Genomic DNA, 19,579 nt, shown 5'->3' on the forward strand with positions numbered 1-19,579 from the left:
GTATACAAATTCCCGCCCCTGACTTTAAACAATCCAGTTCTCTGATTGGTCCTCTGGTCAGGTGTTCGGTTACCCTTTTCAGGTAAAAGAAACTTAACCCTTACCTACCTATCCATTTATGACACATACATTACAATGAAAATGAAACCTAATGCACAATAAAATTTATGTTCAAACACTGAAATTATGATACAAATGAAAACACCAGTCAAATTCCAGGTCAAGGCCACTGCTCTATTTTTAAAATCTCACACTATACCTATGTAACAGAGAGGCCTCATGATTACCCCGACCCTCGTGTTGCAATTCCTAGGCAACACAGGAGGCGTTTGGAATGGATTTAGGAGCAACAACATGCAGTTTCCTTGCTTTTGCTTATTTGTTATATGACCTTAAGGTAAAAATGCAGGTGCGTGCATATTAATACCCAGTATCATGGTTCCCACATCTTTAATTAGTTTACAAGTTAAGTCAGACAGTATTTACATAAACGTAAAAAACCACACACAACATTTGACCCTTTATGGGGCGGGGGAAGAATCCTCACAAACACACTGCTTTTAATTGAAAAGCAGTTGTTTTGCCTCAGTTATAAAGGCTACTTAGTCTCTGCCATGTAATATACAAGACAACAGAGAAACTGCTTACTGTTTAAGAAGTACAAACATTATCAAGGCTGTAGACAACAAAATGTCTACAAAGACATCTAAGGAAAAATGAAACATTGGAGGGAGGGGGGAGAAGAGTTAGACCATGTTTGAGTTCTGAGTGACTATGGACCCTATGCACTGTCTCATTATTGGGGTCACTACATTTAGGCTGACCCTATACATTTATCATAATGATCCTGCATTGCAAGCAAACACTGCCCTCTTGTGCACTATAATGTCCAATAGAAGAGGCTGCATTTTGTTTCTTTTTAAAAAAGCAAGCAACATGTTTCATACCAGCAACCTCCTTTACCTCTTCTTTATACATTCATATCTGTACTCAAAAATCAAACAAACCATACACTTTGTTTCATTTAAAAATTCTGTAAAGTTATTCCTCCAAGTTGTCATACAAAATGTTAGGCATTAGCAGACTACTGTAAAATTATTTTTTTTATTCTGAATTTTAATTTTGAGAGAGAAGGGATTCAGTGTAAAAAATAAAGTTGAAATTGTTTATTAGACAGTTTTAGAAGTGCAACTATATTGCACATGTAAGCCATTTATAAGCATGCTGGATATAAGAACCTTGGTGTGCATTTTAGAAAAAACACTTAGGAAAGTACTAGCAACTAAGAGAAATGTTTGAACCCTTTCAGACAAGTAGAATATTTCATAAGTGCCAACCACTATGCAGCTTCAGAAAATAAATTACTTCTTCCTCACCCAGAGTCCTAGCTCTTCCATTTTTAATCTCCATTTTATACTTTCACACCACCCACTAGGCTCATTACAACCACCATCCTCAGCTCAAGCTGGTGGGTGGCCAAGGGTCCTCCCACAGTTTACCAGCAGTGGTTGTTTAACTGACCAGAATGGTTACTATTGAGCAATGAAAGGCATTCTCTTTACCAGGGAAGAACACACTGCCCCCATAGCATTCTTAACCTCTACAAGCCCAAGAAGCAAAAGGCCTACATTCAAATTTAGGTCTCTCACATGGGCTTGGGGAAAACTGTGCCATTAGGCTACTGGAGTAACACCCACTGTAACACGTATTTGAAAATGTAATCAGAAATACTCATTTAGACAAGAGAAAGCTTTTACGGCAGCTACAGAGAACTACTTTTCCTGTTCACTAACTGGACTTTTATGTATCTGTATTCAAACATCCAATTTCATGATAACAGTCAGTGGAGAGTTACAATTAAGTACTGTTCCCCAATAGGCAGAGTTAAAAAATGTGGTAGATGGATTGCAGCATATGCAAGTAGATTTACGACAACCTGCTCAGTAATTATAACAACTTATTATACGTACATTTGTACTATTATTATTTTAAAAAAAAGTTAAAAACAACATTGAATATGTATTCTTAAAAGGAACATCTTTCCCTCCCAAGCAGGCTCTAGTTCCCCTGAAGGGGGTACAAGAACCCACATTTTCCCTCCTAAAATACTTCCACTGAAGGCCAATTGTTCCAGCCTCTATCATCTTGAGGAAGTACAACTGGATGGCTCTTTCAGGATACATCAGTGCCACACCTTACTCGCAGTTTGCTAAAGTGGATGCTGCAGAGCAGCAACAGTTCGCCTTCCTTTCTTGGTCCTCATCTCCATAGGGACTGAGCATCTTTTGCTATCTTTGCAGCCCATATGGTAAGAACAGTAGGACCAGAGATCCAATCTCTGATGATAGCAGTCTTGCAAAATTCTACTTGTCCACTAATCTGCAGTAAAATAGGTATCAATTTTATCATTAAAGATGAGCAAGTAGGTTTTGTACTAAAAAGTCAGCATATTTTCATTGCAATTTTGCAAGGTTGATGGGCCCTATAAGCTTATGTGCATAGATATTAATTATATCTTACAACAAACTAATCAAAACAAACATTTTGTAACAACAACAAAAGTACTGCTGTATTAATCTTACAAATAATCTCTAGCTGACCAAATCTGAACCTTGGTATTATGCCCATGTTTCCCTTGATCTCCCTAGACTGTTTTCATTGTAGTCATTTGCATCTGCAAGACATGCTTTTGCTATGCTCATTTCCCCCTCCCCAAGCTCTTGCGCGAGTTCAAAAGTCCTGGCCCCTTCAATGTATCAGGTATGAATTAATACCCTTCCTTAAGAGAACACAGCAGCAAAGTGGAAACAGACACTTGCAAGCCAGCCTTCTTTGAAAGGAACTGCCGGGACAAATGGTGACAATGAAGCTCTGGTTATGAAGTAAACAGGTCAAAGGTTCAGACAGGCATAAGGATTATGAAACAAGTTTGTCAAAATTTCCCCTGCAGGTTTAGACAACCAGGGTCAAGCAGTAACTTTCCAATTAAAACCTTATAAGACTACTCTGTCCTTTGAACTTCAGAGGGAAAAAAACAACAAAATCTATTTTTTAAATGTTCTTTGAGAAGTCATCTCAGTTCATTCAAAATCAAGGAGATAAAGGGCACCTGAAAACTACTTACCTAAAATAAACAATTCACTATCCCTCACTGTATGCATGCAAGGTTGAAGGGGAGCTAGGGTGATGTAATCATGTTCTTCTGTATTAGTGTGCTGACCCTTTGTAGGGCATGAAATTAACCAACAGCAAGTAAGAAATCTGCTACTGGTTAAACTACTTTGCTACGCAAAGTGGTCTTAAAATGAAATATGGGGATTGAATTTCTTCTGGAAGATTAACTTCTATAACCTCTCTGCAGGTTTCCCCTACTGCTGAACTCATTCGAAAAACCATTCAGCATCCTACTGGATGTACAGGCCTTTTAGAGTACAACACACACATGTATGAGCCCCACTCCTTTGAGGAAGATAATGACAGCTTCATGAAAATCTATAAAGCTCATTGTCAATACCAAAACAAAACCACAAGACAAGCAGCAGCATTACACAGACTCACCCACATTGAGTAAAATCCCTCAACAACCTAACCTTGTGTATCAAGATTCAAAAAACACTCTGTACCCCACCACCACGTCTGTCAAGTGGCATGACCTCAGTATTGAAAACAAACATGAGGTGGTCAAGGAGAGAGTGAATTACTCCTGGAATTACCCTCTCACTCCAGTCACAGGGCCCTTTTGCTATGTGTGAACCTGGCGAGGAAATAGATGCTGCAGTTGTAGAGAGAAACATACAATGTGTAAAATGGCAGGGAGTTGCTCGATAACCTATGTGAGATGGAATTTTAGTCATGTAATTTTGTGATGACCTTTTTGCTGTTTGTGACACAAGCTAAAGAATGCACCTAAGACTGAGTTTTTCAGGGCTTTGATTCTTTGTTTAGTAACCTTCATCTATTGCAAATTACCCTATAGCTTTTCCAGTCCTACGTGAATAATAAAGAGACCATTATCAAGCATCTTTACCACTAAATGGCCAAACAGCAGTGATGGCCTTGGTTATATGACAAGCAACCTTCCCACTACAGAAAAGAAAGGGGAACTATACAAATCAGTCTTACTGTATGCAAAAATCAGTTTTAACCATGTTCATGTATTATTTTCAAAAGTAAAGGCTAAGTAGGGTTGTACAATGACTGAGGAAGTAACTGCAGCAGCCGTTCTGTGCTCTATAACTGAAAGGCAATCTGAGACTTTACTGCCCATAGGGGAGCCCTGACAAGCATATCATTTGTCTCTCGTCTCTATCATATATAACTGTGTGTTGCAATATAGATGTGAAGTTCCACTTTTATCATGACACCCACAAGAAGCATGTCAAAGACATTTTTAAAATATATATTTAAACTGTGCATTTTAATACAGATTGAATCCAGTGCATATGTTTTCAGAGTAATATCATGATCGTATTGCTGCAACTCACCCAACATCCTCAAACTATTGTATTTGTTGCCTTTTAGTTCCACCATTGTCTGAAATTAGACAGTAATTTTTTTTCAGTGCAGAGATTATTTCTTATTTATAATGTGAGGCACCTAGCATACAAGTGGGCACTGGAAGATAAGTCATAACCATTGCAGCAACACTGTACAGGAAAATAATTAAACTACCTGTAAGTGAAATCCAAGATATATTCCCCAGCATGCAGTTACTCAGAATGCCTTACCACTTCACTGCTGGGGTCTATGGTCTGAGAACGAACTAATATTGTTGAGGCATAAGTAAAATTAAGAACTAAAAAAAGTAATTAAGAAGTCTAACTGGAAAAAGTTGTATTCACCATTTCAATCCAACCTTGACTATAACCTTCCAACTAAAACCTGAAAAATGCATCATGGCTGGAACTAACGTTTTCTATTCCTAGCATGTAGGTAAAATATTCTTTGATTTAAAACTCGATATGTTTTGCTCTCAAGGGCAAGCTCTATAAAAAGAAAGATGCAACCGCACAGAATGAAATATGACTTCCATCTTCCATTTCTCTTCTTATTTGGTTACTGCTCAAATATTCTGCACTCATTTAAACCAAGGTTTCATCTCCAATGACGTTTCTTTTATGTTGTCATGAAAAGTATTTGCAAGGTCAACGACGCCCTGCATAACAGGAGGAATAGGCAAGAATACAGGATTCAGCTATGAAAGCCCTCTTTCAAACAATTAGCAAGATTCATCCTTTAAAATCATGTTGTGTTGTTTCAATCAGCCCTTTAAAGAGCAGCTGCCACCCAGAGAAAACTTTCAAATAGACTATATTAAATAATAAAACAAATAATACTTTGGGCCTATATAACATCTTTCATCTAGGAATCTCTAAGTAGTTTACAAACATTAAGCTTCACAATCTCCTTGTGAGATTATTATCTGTAGAACGGGTATAACAATATCTGTTTCTATTTATTGGTCCTATGTCTGAGATATTTAAAGATATTTGCATTTAAACTGGTCTTTTCTCCTCCAACCAAATCCTATAGTGAGGTCAATTTTTAAAGTACATGATGTTTTATAAAGCACTTGCACGAAAGTACCTTAGTGTTTCCAACTCTCGTAATTTTATAACACGTCTCACACTAGTCAATGTTTTACTTAAAGCCTGGAGTTCCACACTTAAAAGAGAATCTCAGTTTTAATTAAAAAAAAATATAAGAAAGTCACTATGCTCCATGGTTGCAAGGAAAAGATTGAAAGATTGAACACTAAAGGCACAAAAAATAGAAGGCAGATAAAAACAATCAAAAATGTATTTATTTTTTTTTAATCTGAGGATTTGGTAGCCTGCTTTCTGAACAGCTAGAATTGACAATACTGGTACCTATGGACTGAACCATTTTAAACATTAATTACTAAATAAATCAGATGTTATTTGGGCCCTGATCCACTAGGGCTGCACACAGGTCCACTAGCACAGATCAGATTACAGAAACTGTAATTGTTATATTTGGCCAATATTGACAATCGGGAGCCAATAATCACAGTCTCTTTTAAAAACCAATAAAAAAGAAAAATGATAACTCTAAGCTATCAATTAATAGGTAAGGGAGTGTGATTTTTAAACACTGCACAGATTATGAAAACTGTTTTTTTCTAATGACCTCCTAAGTATTCCTTGTGAGATAACAGTTCCAGAGAAAGTCTGGTTCTCTCAGATCTTAGTAGTTTCCCCACAGCGAGCAAAACTGAAATGAAAGTTTCTACACAGAAACCTTAACAAGAACTGTCCTGCTCACAGGAACAAACTTAGTTCCCTATAAAGTAAATGATCAGTACTTTTGTAAATTATCAGGCACCTTTGCTGTGAAACAAAGCACAACTGTGGACTAAATGCAGCTAATAGTCGCCCTCTTCCTGTAACTGCAGAGTAACAAAACAGATGAACTGAACTGCAGAGGATTTTACTGGTGATGAACTCAAGCAATACATAATTTCTATTCATCTATCCAGGATGATACACATACAAGTAGGTATTATGGTTGTGTGCATCACTGGCACCATGTGCAAGTAGCAGATCTGTCAAAAAAGTGTTTTTCCAGTGGACTCTATGAAATCAGTTAGAAGGTTCCCATTCCAGCTCCCAGGAAACGGATGATGACATCGTAAAACTGCCTCACTAACTGGTTCTCTGTTTGGCAATTTGAAAAGAGACTAAGGACAGAAAGAACCCAGGAGTACTTGTGAAATGTACTAATCTCCCCTCTAAAGAAGGTCCCTATAGGTTAGCAATAAGAATCATTGACTGGATCATGGTGAGATAAGCTATCACTATGGCGGCTCATGTTGTACCTTATATTCATAGAATAGCAGTCTTCAGGGCTGGCACCTTTCATGAGCAATTAAATCACTTTTTTAAAGTGTGTATATTTGTTTTTAGGGGGTTCTTTTTTTCATATGCTAGCATCACCATGCCACATAACTATATGATTCCTCAGGGTAGAATATTTCTTTCCTGTGCCAATTTCTTTTAAAAGTTTTGCGTCTCAAGGAGCATCAACTTAAGCTACATATCTAGGTAACATGAAACAAGAGATTTACATACACCAATATTTACAAATATTAAAGGAACAACTATATACAAGAAAAATATGGAAACACAAATAATACACGCAAAAATAAACCTAATACTAATCTAAATCTCAAAAGAACTTCTCTCCAGCACTTACTAATAAGTGTTTGGGTTTACAATAATGGACCTTTGAGCAATTTAAACCACAGACTTTCAGATCAATGACATGAAAGCACATTGAAGAAAACCTGAAGTCCTACAAGGGTTAGAAGATGCAGTGATCTCAAATTCCTTCACTTCAGAGTTCACACACTGAGCTGAAGTCAAAATCCCATCTTCCTCAGACTAAGTTCCCCTTCCAACACTTTCCTGACCATCCTTCAAGTCTCCATCCTAAAGCCTGTCCCTCAAATAATACAAAAGATTGGGTCAGAAGAAGTTACCATAATGACTGCTGACACCACTACCTGTTTTCAATAATGCAGAAACATTTAGTTTTTAATTTTAAAACTATGTAAGTATCTATGCAAATTAACAGAAATTCTTAGGCTCAAGCATAATTTGCCGGTGAAGGCCTCAATGCCTACAAAGATCACCCGTTTTACAGCAGGAAAAAATCTTTATACATGCTCTAAATATGATTTAAGACCTGTTCATAGGGTGGAAGATTTCTTCCCTGCCTCCTCCCTCCAAATTGAATTTATTTAAAAATGTGCTTCTGGAATAAGTCAAAGTCTCCTTTACTTCAAATTTGCTTTCAAGGAAAACATTTTAAAAGAACTGAAATGTACACAGTACTTCTAATGCTATAGTCTGACAAATGTTAAGAACATCTCAATCTAGGTAGGAGTTTTGCATCTAAATTTCTAGCAAGTGTATATATGAACACTTCAGCAGCAGCACTGCCAACCTCTGACAATTTAAATGAGGGAGAGTTCAAGAAATTTGAGAGAGAAATTGTAACTATGTCCATTAATATGGTCACATCCTCTCTATCAATAAAGAAATGTTTAAAAAACAAATGTATTAGTATATGCAAAACTGACTGGCTCACATACAGTTTTTTATCAATAAAAATATTTTGTTGATGGGTGTGAATTTTTGCTGAAAGTTATATCAATATGAGCCCTAGTGTGGATGTAGTTATATCAGTGTGAGGTTGTCTTTAGCATAGCTTATTCCTTTTCCACTACAGGAATAAGCTCTCTCGACTCCACACAGGGCAGGGCTACACTTTTGCTAGCACAGTAACGTTGGTTGGGAGTGTAACTTTTCATGACATTGTTATACTGGTAAAAGCCCTAGTATAGAAAGTTATAACAACAAAAAAGTTATTTTGCTGGTACTGTATAAATCATGTCTCCACTAGAATGATTTGGCTACTGTATAGATAGTTTTAACCCTTCCCTCCCCTGGCAGGAGGCAACTTCCAGCTCTTCAACCCTCCCACCACACACAAGTCAAACTTTACTTCTTTACATTTCAAACTCCCCCACCCCACCCGCTCTCTGCATCCTCGGAAATGATACCCACATGCACCCAGTGGAGGCGAGACCCCCAAACAGCCCCCGATTCACTTCTCCCTAGAGAGCATTTCCCCTGACATGGGCGGGGGAGAAGCCCACGCCCCTCCAGAGTCACAATCTCTCTCAGGGACCTGTCGCCCCCGCGGCCCTTACCGCCAATGATGGTCCGGATGAGGGAGGCGTGTCCCGGACAGTCCACCAGGGTGAGCTGGAGCTCGCCGGGGCCGGGGCCCAGATGCGGCGGCAGCGGGATGCGGAGGCAGGAGAAGCCCAGGTCCAGGGTGATGCCCCGAGCTCGGCTCTGCGGGGCCCGGTCGAAGGCGGCGGTGGAACCGGTGGTGCTGAGCGCCCGGGCCAGCGCCGTCTTGCCGCTGTCGATGTGCCCCAGGACCCCCACGTTCACATTCAGCCTCCTGGGGGTGCTGGGCCCCGGGGCAGCGACAGCAGCGAAACCGGCCATGGCTGCCCTGTTCCCTTCGCACACCGCCGGTCCCGCTCCCAATAGCGCCCCCGCGGCAACACGGATTCCGCGGCGACCGTTCCGGGCTATCTCCGCGTTCCGCCCTCTCTGGGGAGAAAGGGAACATCCAGCACCCCGGCGGGTGGGGTGTCACGCGCCTTAGTCCTGTAACAAGGCCTGGGGGTGGTTGAGGACATGTCCCGCAGAGGGAGCCCAGTGCTTGTTCTTTGCTAAAGCTGACAGTGGGCTGTGTTCTGTACCAGACCCAGAAAACCTGGCTGCTGCCTCACAGAGTTTGCAATCAAAACCAAACAACTCCCAGAAGAACTCATGGGGAACCTCAGATATACTGTAAGTATTACACCTACAGCATCTATTCCGTAGCTGTGCAAAATACCCACCCATTACATGTAGACACACAGTATACATTGCACACAATACCCGCTTCTATATACACAGATCCACACCATACATACAGCAGCATACACACAACATAGTACAAATCTGAAGGGATGTTAGGAGGGTGCCACAATGAACAAAATCAGACTCATGGTTATTGGTTTAAACATGTCTTTAATTTAAAAAAAAAAAAAAAAAGTAAAAGGTTCAGGACTCATCCATAGTCACTACATTCATTTTTTTTGTATGTTAAATCTTCGTCATCAACTTTTCATATTTGTCTCTTGAATTATTAGCCCTCCAGGGCAGGAATCGTCTCTTCATGTTTTTACAGCGCCAAGCACACTGCTGGACTCTTTGACACTATCATTATGTAAATGCTTATTAATAACAAGCAACTGTACCAGTTTATTCAGTTTGTTTCTGTAGTAGATAGTACCACTACCTCCCACCCAATTGTTCATGCTCTAACCTGCCATGGTGACTGAACTGCATTCATAAAGTTTGGAGCAAGCTCTACTATAGTGTTTTAGAATGTATAAAACTGAAAGGGAAATGAGTCATGCTAGTGCACCAAGACCCATCAGAGAAACTCATTGCTAAGGTACAGAAGGGAAGTTAAAAATATCAGCTACCAATCCTCCAGGGAATTATTTGTAGTAATCCCTTGGGTGCTGAAATTCTTTCATAATTTAAATTTTATCTCATTGTACACCATGCTCATTTGTTACTACAGGACTGTTGATGGGTACTAAGCTGCACACTTTGGTTTGCTATCTAAACTATTTTTAAGAAACCTCTCACTGTGATGTATCTAAGAGCCTCGGGCTGATGACATTTAATGCTGTTTGGGATTTTTTAGAATAAAATATGTATAGATTTGTTTTGGAAAAAAATCCATGTTTAAAAAAAAAAAAGTCAATTTTTGAGCAAATCAATCTCACCAGACTCCTTTTATTCTGGATTACTAATTTCTGGATTTTTACAAAGGTTCCTAATGGAAAATAATTTACATAGAATGTATTTTACTTAACTGATTAGAAACATACCTGTAAGCAGTCAAGAGTAAGCAGTGATGAGAAGTTGTCCATACAACGCTTCACAAGAGAAAATAAACTTCCCACAGGAAGGAAAAGGGCTGGATAAACATCCAAAATACAGCATGTCAAAGAGAAGAGACAAATGTATCCTTTGTGTAAGTCCATGACAGAGATACCCCTTGGCAAGGGGTCCTCTGTTTTTCTTTGCAAACGTTTCTCACCTCAGCCCTAACAAACACACAACACCAAACACCTCATACAGAATATTTATTCATAAAGAGTAACATGTAAGGAATCTACAGAAAGCTCACAACTTGTCAAGACTCAATCATTGCAAGATGTGTAAATGGGTAATATTTAAGGAATATTGTATTTATACTGAAAGTATTCTTTAAGGACTTGGAGCAGAAACTAGCCACCAGGACTTAGTATGTCTCGGGGATAGGGTGACCAGACAGCAAGTGTGAAAAATCGGGATGGGGTGGGGGGTAATAGGAATCTATATAAGAAAAAGCCCCAAATATCGGGACTGTCCTTATAAAATCGGGACATCTGGTCACCCTACTCAGGGATGACCCACTGGAGCAAGGAGTTGTCACCCCTCCCTAGTCAGAGGTGAGGTAATGTGAGGTTCTATTGTCTACCCTTGCCACAACCCAGAACGGTCAATGGAAAACCATCAAAGAATTGCAAACACTCACAACGCCTTGGAGATGAAAAGGAACGTTATAGAAGGCAGGAGATCACCCTGGCTATGAATAAAGACGAAAGATTGTTTCAGTATAAGGCCTGGTCAACACTGGGGTGGGAGGGGGTATATCTGTGGCCTGGTCTACACTACGTGTTTAAACCGAATTTAGCAGCGTTAAACCGAATTAACCCTGCACCCATCCACACAACAAAGCCCTTAATATCGATATAAAGGGCTCTTTAAACCGGCTTCTGTACTCCTCCCCGACGAGAGGAGTAGCACTGAAATCAGTATTGCGATGTCGGATTAGGGTTAGCGTGGCCGCAAATTCGGACGGTAAGGCCCCTCTCGGGCAGTAAATCCTACAGTGCAACCCATGTGAAACCGCTCTGGAAAAAGGCCGATCTGAACTCGGATGCATCTGGCCAGGTAATAGGAAAAAGGCCCCCTGCAAAACCTTTTGATTTGCTTGCCGCAGCAAATGGAGCTCTGATCAGAACAAGGGTGGTCTGATGCCAAGTCCCACAACCAAAAAGAATACTCCAGCATGGACCGTACGGGAATACTGGATCTGATTCGCTGTAATGCGAAACGATTTGTCTCCTAATCTGAGCTCCATTACAGAAGAACCGAAATGCCAAGCATTTGAAAAAAATCTCCAGGCTTATGAATAGAGTCCACAGCACAATGCTGTGGTGACAAGCGTAAACGGAAAGCCCCAAAGAAAAATCAAATGGATGACATGGAGGGAGGGGGAGCAGGAGAGGGGGACTGAGGACTCCCAAGCTACCCACAGGTTTTTCCCACGAAGTCTCCGAAAAGCAATTTTGCCAATTCTTGGGATGAGCTCCCAATGCCTGTAAGGAAATCAAACACATTGTCTGGGGTGTTTAGGGTATTATCAATCGTCCAATTTAAAAAAAAAAAAAAACAACCCCCGTCAAAAAAAAAAAAACCCAAAAAAAAAAGAAATAAAAAAATAAAAATAAACAAAAAATAAAAAACCCCCCGCCCTCCCCGCACACCCCCACCAACTTACACCCCAACGCCACTCCCCCTCATAAAAGAAAAGGGGGAAAAAAAAATCGTTTCTTGACTTTTTTTTCAATGTACCATATGTCTGCTGCAATGCGCTGTAGATTGCGGTGCTGGTGGCAACTGACAGCAGCAAATCCTCTCCCTCCCCTCTACCCAGTGGCAGACGGTACAGTACAAAAGGACTGAATAGCTGTCCTCGTATAATATCCATCATCGCATGAGTGACCTCCTGATGGCCTCAGTTGAGGTCGGGCAGGGGCACCTGGGTAACAAATTAGGGGAATGAACCATCCGGTCATATCCCGGCAGATGTACAAGACGAAAAATGGCTGGTAATCCGTCCTCATATAAAAAGCAAACTGGGGGGCTTGAGAGCTCCAGCCCAGCCCACCCACTTTAAATGTCTAAAGAAAGATTTCTGTACGCTGGAGATTCCTATCAATAGCAGCAAGGATGCTGGCTCACTCTCCCGCCCAATTCCGTTTTAATAATGTCCTGCCTGGAACTATCATAGGCAGCTGGAAAAGCTACCTCCCCCTTCATTTTATCTCACTAACAAGTCAGATGTTTTCTTTCTGCTTAATTATTTCTGCATTCCTCTTTATACTTCATTCACAACAGATGGCGGGGGACACTGCCAGCGATAGCCCCAGGAGGGTTTGGGGAGAAATGGGAAGTAACGGTGGGGGTTGTTGCAGGGACACCCCCTAGAAAAATGGCATGCAGTTTCATCATTTCTATCTGCGGGATCTGACACGGAGCACTGTGCTTTCTGGGTCTGCAGATACACTGGCTCTCTAGTTACAAACTTGCCACATATTCTAGGCAAGAACTGACTCTATTTTTAGGATAAAAAAACATAAAGGAGGGAATTGACCCGGGGAGTCATTCCCATTTTTGTCTTTGCGCCCCCGGCCGACCTCAGCGAAGGCCAGCCAGGAGCACCCATGACAGCAGCAGACGGTACAGAACGACTGATAACCGGCTCTGCTACCTTACAAAGGCAAATCAATGTTGCTGTGTAGCACTGCAGTACCGCGTCTGTCAGCAGCATCCAGTGCACATAGGGTGACAGTGACAAAAGGCTAAACAGGCTCCATGGTTGCCATGCTATGGCGTCTGCCAGCGCAATCTAGGGAAAAAGGGCACAAAATGATTGTCTGCTGTTGCTTTCACGGAGGAAGGAATGAGTGACGACATTTACCCAGAATCACCCGCGACACTATTTTTGCAACGTCATGCATTAGGATCTCAACCCAGAACTCCAATGGGCAGGGGAGACTGCAGGAGCTACGGGATAGCTACGGGATAGCTACCCACAGTGCAACGCTCCAGAAATCGACACTAGCCTCGGTACATGGACTCACACTGCCGAATTATTGTGCTTTGTGGGGCCGCATGCACTTGACTTTATACAGTCTGTTTTACAAAACCGGTTTATGTAAAATCGGAATAATCCTGTAGTGTAGACGTACCCTCAGATACGCAACTTCAGCAATGAGAATAGTGTAGCTGAAGTCGATGCATCGTAGATCAATTTATAATCACCTACTTCATGACCTCGCAGCGCGGGATCGACAGCCGCCACTCCCTCGTTAACTTTGCTTCTGCCTTGCGCCGAGCTGGAGTTCAGCAGTCGACGGCTGAGTGATCGGGAATCGATTTATCACATCTACACTACACGCAATAAATCGATCCTTGATAGATCAATCGCTACCCACTGATCTGGTGGGTAGTGTAGACGTACCCTAAGAATGTAGCGAAAGGTATTCTGTATCCATTCACTGAGAAACCCCATTGGGAGCAAGGAGCTTTCATGAATGTGTGGATCCTGGTTCTTGTAAAATCAGTCATCTTTGCAACAGACTGAATTTAGGGAAAAAGCCTAACTTAGTATATCGCAAAGGTAACGTGATAGGTGTGGACCCACATGCATGCTTTATAAGCAGTTGTTTCCACCACTTCCTCTCATGTCTAGTTAAATCTTTATTTTCTCTTTTGTTTTATTAGATGTGCTCATAAATGCTTTGTGGTTTATGGGAGCAATGGTTTAAGGAAAAACTGGGGTACACTGCACTGTTGGGTGAAGAGGATCTGGAATCTCTGTGAACAGCCATTGTCAGGGGCTGGATATCACAGGAGAACGATTCAAAGGGAGTTGGGGATTGGGATGCACCTCTTATTAACCTGCAAGGCCAAGTTAGGGCTTGCACAGCCCACAGGAGAGTGACTGGATGGCTGAACAGGTGGTGGTGTTACGAAGCTGACATCCAGCTACCACACAAAAACTCCCTCTCACTGGAGACAAGGGGTAACAAGCTGACTCACAGCACTGGATATCCTGAGAACTGTCAAAAAGTCCTTTGGCTTCAGAGGAGTTACAAAAGGCATGTTGGTACCAGCATGTTTAACACAAAAAAGATCCACAAGTGTATTTCCAGATGACAGTGTATCTGAATCATGTAATGACTGAAAATTAAAAGTATGTTAACGGTTTGAAATGATGGAAGATGGCAACAAATTTAATAAATCAGTCAACTTTAGAACTATATGTCAAAGACATCTCATCTCATAAGTTTCTAAGTAAATTGGCTTTACATGATATACTGCTATTACCTGCATGTTAAGGGATTTTTCCAATATTCTGCACATTTTTTCCAAGAGAAGCAATATCAGTTACATTTAAACTTCCTTATGCAATAATACACATTGTTAATAATAATACTTAGCAATTAATAGTGCTTTATATGTTCAAAGTAATGTAAAACATTAACTGATTAATTAAGTCTTACAACAGCATTATGCCCATATTACAGATTGGAAAACTGAGGAGAATATGTGAAGTGACTTGCCCAAGGTCATATACGGCAAGGCTGAGATTTGGATTTAGAATTTTGACTCACAACTGTATGCGTATTCTTCCAGAGTATGTTGCCTCATATTTTTAATCTTATATATTTCCTTTCATCCAAAGATCTTATGACGCTTTACAAAATTAGGTAAAAATCATCTCTTTTATGGGCACAAAGAATTTAAGTGACTTGCCATGGTCATACAATGATTCAGTGGCAAAGTCAGAAATAGAAGATGGTCTCAGTGCCCTGTTCAATTTATGAGAGGCCATCGCCTCCCTAGAGAAAATAAAGGCAGTTAGCCTGGTTATTCAGTATACTCAAAGGAATGGTCCTGGCTCCCACTGCCATCAATGAGAGTTTTGACAAGGGAGCTGGATTATGCATAATATGTCACATTTCTAACCAAGTGCCCAAGCTTTGAATTCTTTTATGTCAAATCATCATTCTTCAGAGCTCACATACACTTTACTACCCTGAACTCCTCAACCAATCAATACATACATTCATACACACACACAATTAACTGCAAATGTATATCTATTCCCATAAGGATACAAGAAAATGGCTGTATAATTCACATAAATGTATTACTAGATCACATTACACACCATTCATATTATAAACATACTGTATAATTCATTTTAGTATTAATGATAAGACTTCTGGGGATTTACAATTTTAATTTACTTATTATGCAAGAAAAATGCATTTTTGTTAATTCTTCAACTTTTATAATCTTAAAGATGACCTGCAAAGGAAAAAACAGGGATTTGTGCTCCCTTTTGTTTCCTTGAGCTGTATAAACAAGGCTTGAAACTTTCCAAGGGTTTGGTTTTGTTTGTTTGTTTGGGGCAGGGCCGGCTCCAAGTTTTTTGCTGCCCCGAGCAAAAAAATTTTCCCGCCTCAACTCTGCCCCTTCCCCACCCCATTCCAACTCCTTCCTCAAATCCTCGGCCCCACCTCCTCCCCCGGGTGTGCCGCATTTCTCCTCCTATCCCTCCCTCCCAGGCTTGCCGTGTGAATCAGCTGTTTTGTGGCAAGCCTGGGAAGAAGGGGGAAGAAGCAGGGTGGTGGTGCGCTCGGGGGAGCAGGCAGCAGTGGAGCAGAGGTGAGTTGGAGGAGGAAGCGGTTCCTTTGCCCCCGCCGGTTACTTCCTGCGGCCCTCCCCGTGCCTCCCACTGCTGCAGCTCAGCTCCGCTCAGGGCCAGCTCCCAGCTTTCTGAGCCCCAAGCAAAAAAAAAAAAAAAGAGCTGGAGTGCCGCCCCTTGGACAGTGCCGCCCCAAGCACATGCTTTGAGCACTGGTGTCTAGAGTTGGCCCTGGTTAGGGGAGCAGTGTTTTCTTCCATTTGTTTTTACATAAGAAATTTAAGTTATCATGATATTATGCTACAATGCTCAGAGTTATGCTGAATGCCTCACAATACTTATACATTGCATGAGGTCCCTGCCTCAAACAGTTTGCAGAATTGGGGCCTTTGACCATAAAGTGCCTCAAAAAGGTAGATCCCTTTGCAGGATGAGGGTCTAAAATAAAATCTATTTTTCCTAGAAAACTAGTACATTTATCATGTCACAGATACCAAGGAAGTGAAACCTGGTGAACTGAGGACAGAATGATTTTTATACAGATTATTTTAAAAAATGTCTTCCCCCCCATTTGGTTTTACTACCTCAAATCCCTTAGAAAGAATAAGAAAAGATACCTGTGTTAAAGATTCAACAGCCTCCTTTGATGAAGGGTTCAGGAAACTCCCAATCCAATTCTCTCCAAAAGAGACCTCTAGCAATATGGTACACAAGACTTTATATTTCTGATATTTCTAAGGTAAGAAAATAAACTTCCAGGCTTTTCTACACAATATAAAGAAACAAACGATGGCATAAACTCATTTTTGTTCCCCTCAATATAATATCCCCTTTTCTATGCTGAATTCTTACTTCAGAAGCGTTCACTTTGTTTGCTAAAGTTTTCCAAAACCCATGGGAGAGAGGGCAGGAAGTCAGACTTTTGGTAAGGGCTAAAAGTTTTAAGGTCATTCTCCTCTCTCACACACATACACATACACGCACACACATTCTTTCTTTCCAAAAATAATACACTATTTGACAGTTTCAGGATTTGGCATGTCCCACTGAAATTTGAAAACGTGTGAAACTGGGCCAGGTCCTGTAACCTCAAACATTTAGCCTAAGAAAACAGCTCTGAAGTCTCCAGCTCCCACCTCAAGTATCACATGACGTCTGTACCAAAGAGGAGACCTATAGGAGGGCTGCGGGTAGAGGGCAGAAGAGAAACTGAAGTGAAATTAGTTTCTTAAACCTGGGGAATAACAATTCAGACTATGTGAAAGGCAGGTATTATTTTTCTGGTGAAATGGTTAGTGAAATATTGGATTATGCTCAAAGTGTTTATAATGTGAGAGGGACCGCAAGGTCTCAAAACGGTCTCAAATTCTGCTAAAAAACACCACTGATATAGAGGAAAGAGATGAATGACTCATGCTTAACATCTAGAGTGAATTTAACCTCCCCCACTTTCTCCTAAAATAAATGCCTTGGCCAGCCAAGATCAAGAAAATCGTGTTAAGTTCAAGCTCAGTATTTCTCATGTTGATGTATCATAACAACACATGCTCATTCACATCAGACATCAATTACAACAGATCCCCTAAGCTGTTTAAGTTCAGCCATAAGACTTTACTGTAGTACCACTTCTCCTCTGCCCTTTCTGGGGAACATACAATTAATCCTGTGTGGTCTGACGAGCTGTGACTCTTTGGTTGGGGTTTCCCCCTCCCCCCCTATAAATTGTCTCCATTTTAAAAAGCATAAGTACAGTGCAATACTCAAAACAAAGACAACACAAAATGAAATAAGACAGGCTAATCCCTTCTCATCTTGTGGATGAGAGTAAGCCTGTTGAAATCATAGGTCTATTCAGATGAGCGAGAGGTGGAAGAGTTAGCTACTCCAAGCAAAAAATTGGGGTGGTCACTTAACCTAAATTTCACTGCGTATGGCAAAAACCAAGATGACTTTAATTAATGTACTCTCTATAGGTATTCATTGAAATTCAATCCTCAGTGTAGGATGGAGTTTTATCCACTGAACACAGTAGGGCATAGCAACCAATACTCCTGTGTTCTATTCTCAGATCTGCCATTGACTCACTATTGCCTTAAGCAAACCATTTAACCTCTCTGTGTGTCCATATACAAAAGAGAGATAATAATGCCTATCTCACAGGGGTGTTGAGAACCTTAATTGTTTAAAAAGCTTAAAGATCCTACAGAAGTAGAATATTGCTATCCACCCTCTGGCTCCATATTAAAAGATTAATGGTGATTTTCCCCCAAAAATGTTTGTGTACTACCACACAGAAATAAGTGATTGTCAGGTGTGATAAAATAGAGTACTCAAACTATCCCCTGCAGTTTCAGAAAGGATGTCAGGTTTTATATGTTGATTGGACAGATTTTAATACAAGCTAAAAATTGATATATGGTTCAACTGACTAGTTCTTTCTGGTTTCTCCATTGATAATATTTTACCCATAGCCTTGACTTCCCGTTAGTTATGTCATTGTCTGTAAAACTCTTAGAGAACTTGATGATTGTTTTCCCAGAACTGCAAGATGCTTGAAACAGGACTATACCAGCTAACATCATTTTACTCCTGGGGGAATTCTGCACCACTGCCCATGTGCAGAATTTATGTCCCCCACAGATTTCTTTGCTTCCTCACAGAAAAATGATTTTCTGAGGGAGAAGCAGGGGGAAGCCACAAGAGTGGTTATGCGACTCTCTCCAGCAGTATGTTTTGGGTGCCCAGGACAGTTGGCAGAGAGGTAAATCACTGTGGGGCAGGGGGCAGGACTGGGGAAGACCTAGCTGGTGGCTCCTACCCTGTGCCAAGCTCAGCTGCTAGTCTGGCTGGGGAGGATGGGACTGCCTCTTCCCCTGAACAGGATCCAGGGGTGGGTCAGACTCACCCCCAGATTTCTCCTCAGGCTGCAGGAAGCTCTGCAAACTCTCTCCCACCCTAATCACTCGTCAGCTGCAGGGAGAGGGATCACTGTACAGGGAGCTGCTCCCCCATCCACCCAACCCCCATGCATCCAGACCCCCTCAGACCCAGACCCTCCTGCCGAGCCTCACCTCCCTGTACCCAGAATGCTCCGCTCCCAACAAGCCCCATTCTCCCTGTACCTGGATCACCCTGATAAGTCACCCAGATCCCCAGCCCACCGAGCCTCAACCAGCTGCACCTCGGATCCCCCACCTCACTAAGCCCCACTCCCCTAGCATCTGGACCCCCACACTGAACCCCCCACACCCAGATGCCCATGCAGAGCTCTCTCTCTCCCTACATCCAGATCCTCCCTGTCATAAGGAATAATTCCCAAATCTGAACCTTAGCGTCCAAAATTTGGGTACCTGCATGAATCCTCTAAGCTTAATTACCAGCTTAGATCCTGTAGCGCTGCCACCAACCAGGAATTCCAGTGCCT

At 41.3% G+C, this 19,579-nt stretch overlaps 1 protein-coding gene across 3 annotated transcripts in view; it reads right to left on the minus strand.

Annotated features, from left to right (window-relative positions):
• Positions 1–9,090, minus strand: part of EEFSEC (eukaryotic elongation factor, selenocysteine-tRNA specific) — a 180,281-nt gene extending 171,191 nt beyond the window's left edge. Inside the window, exon 1 of one of the 3 annotated variants that reach the window (XM_032802737.2) lies at positions 8,738–9,090. In XM_032802737.2, coding sequence (XP_032658628.1) covers positions 8,738–9,044 — 307 coding nt within the window. In that variant the 5' untranslated portion in view covers positions 9,045–9,090. The remainder of the gene's footprint in view (positions 1–8,737) is intronic. The other 2 variants (XM_075073364.1, XM_075073362.1) reach the window with 2 other exon arrangements.
• Positions 9,091–19,579: the final 10,489 nt, after the last annotated feature.

The sequence above is a fragment of the Chelonoidis abingdonii genome, chromosome 17, assembly GCF_003597395.2.
Source record: "Chelonoidis abingdonii isolate Lonesome George chromosome 17, CheloAbing_2.0, whole genome shotgun sequence".
Classification (NCBI taxonomy): Eukaryota; Metazoa; Chordata; order Testudines; family Testudinidae; genus Chelonoidis; species Chelonoidis abingdonii.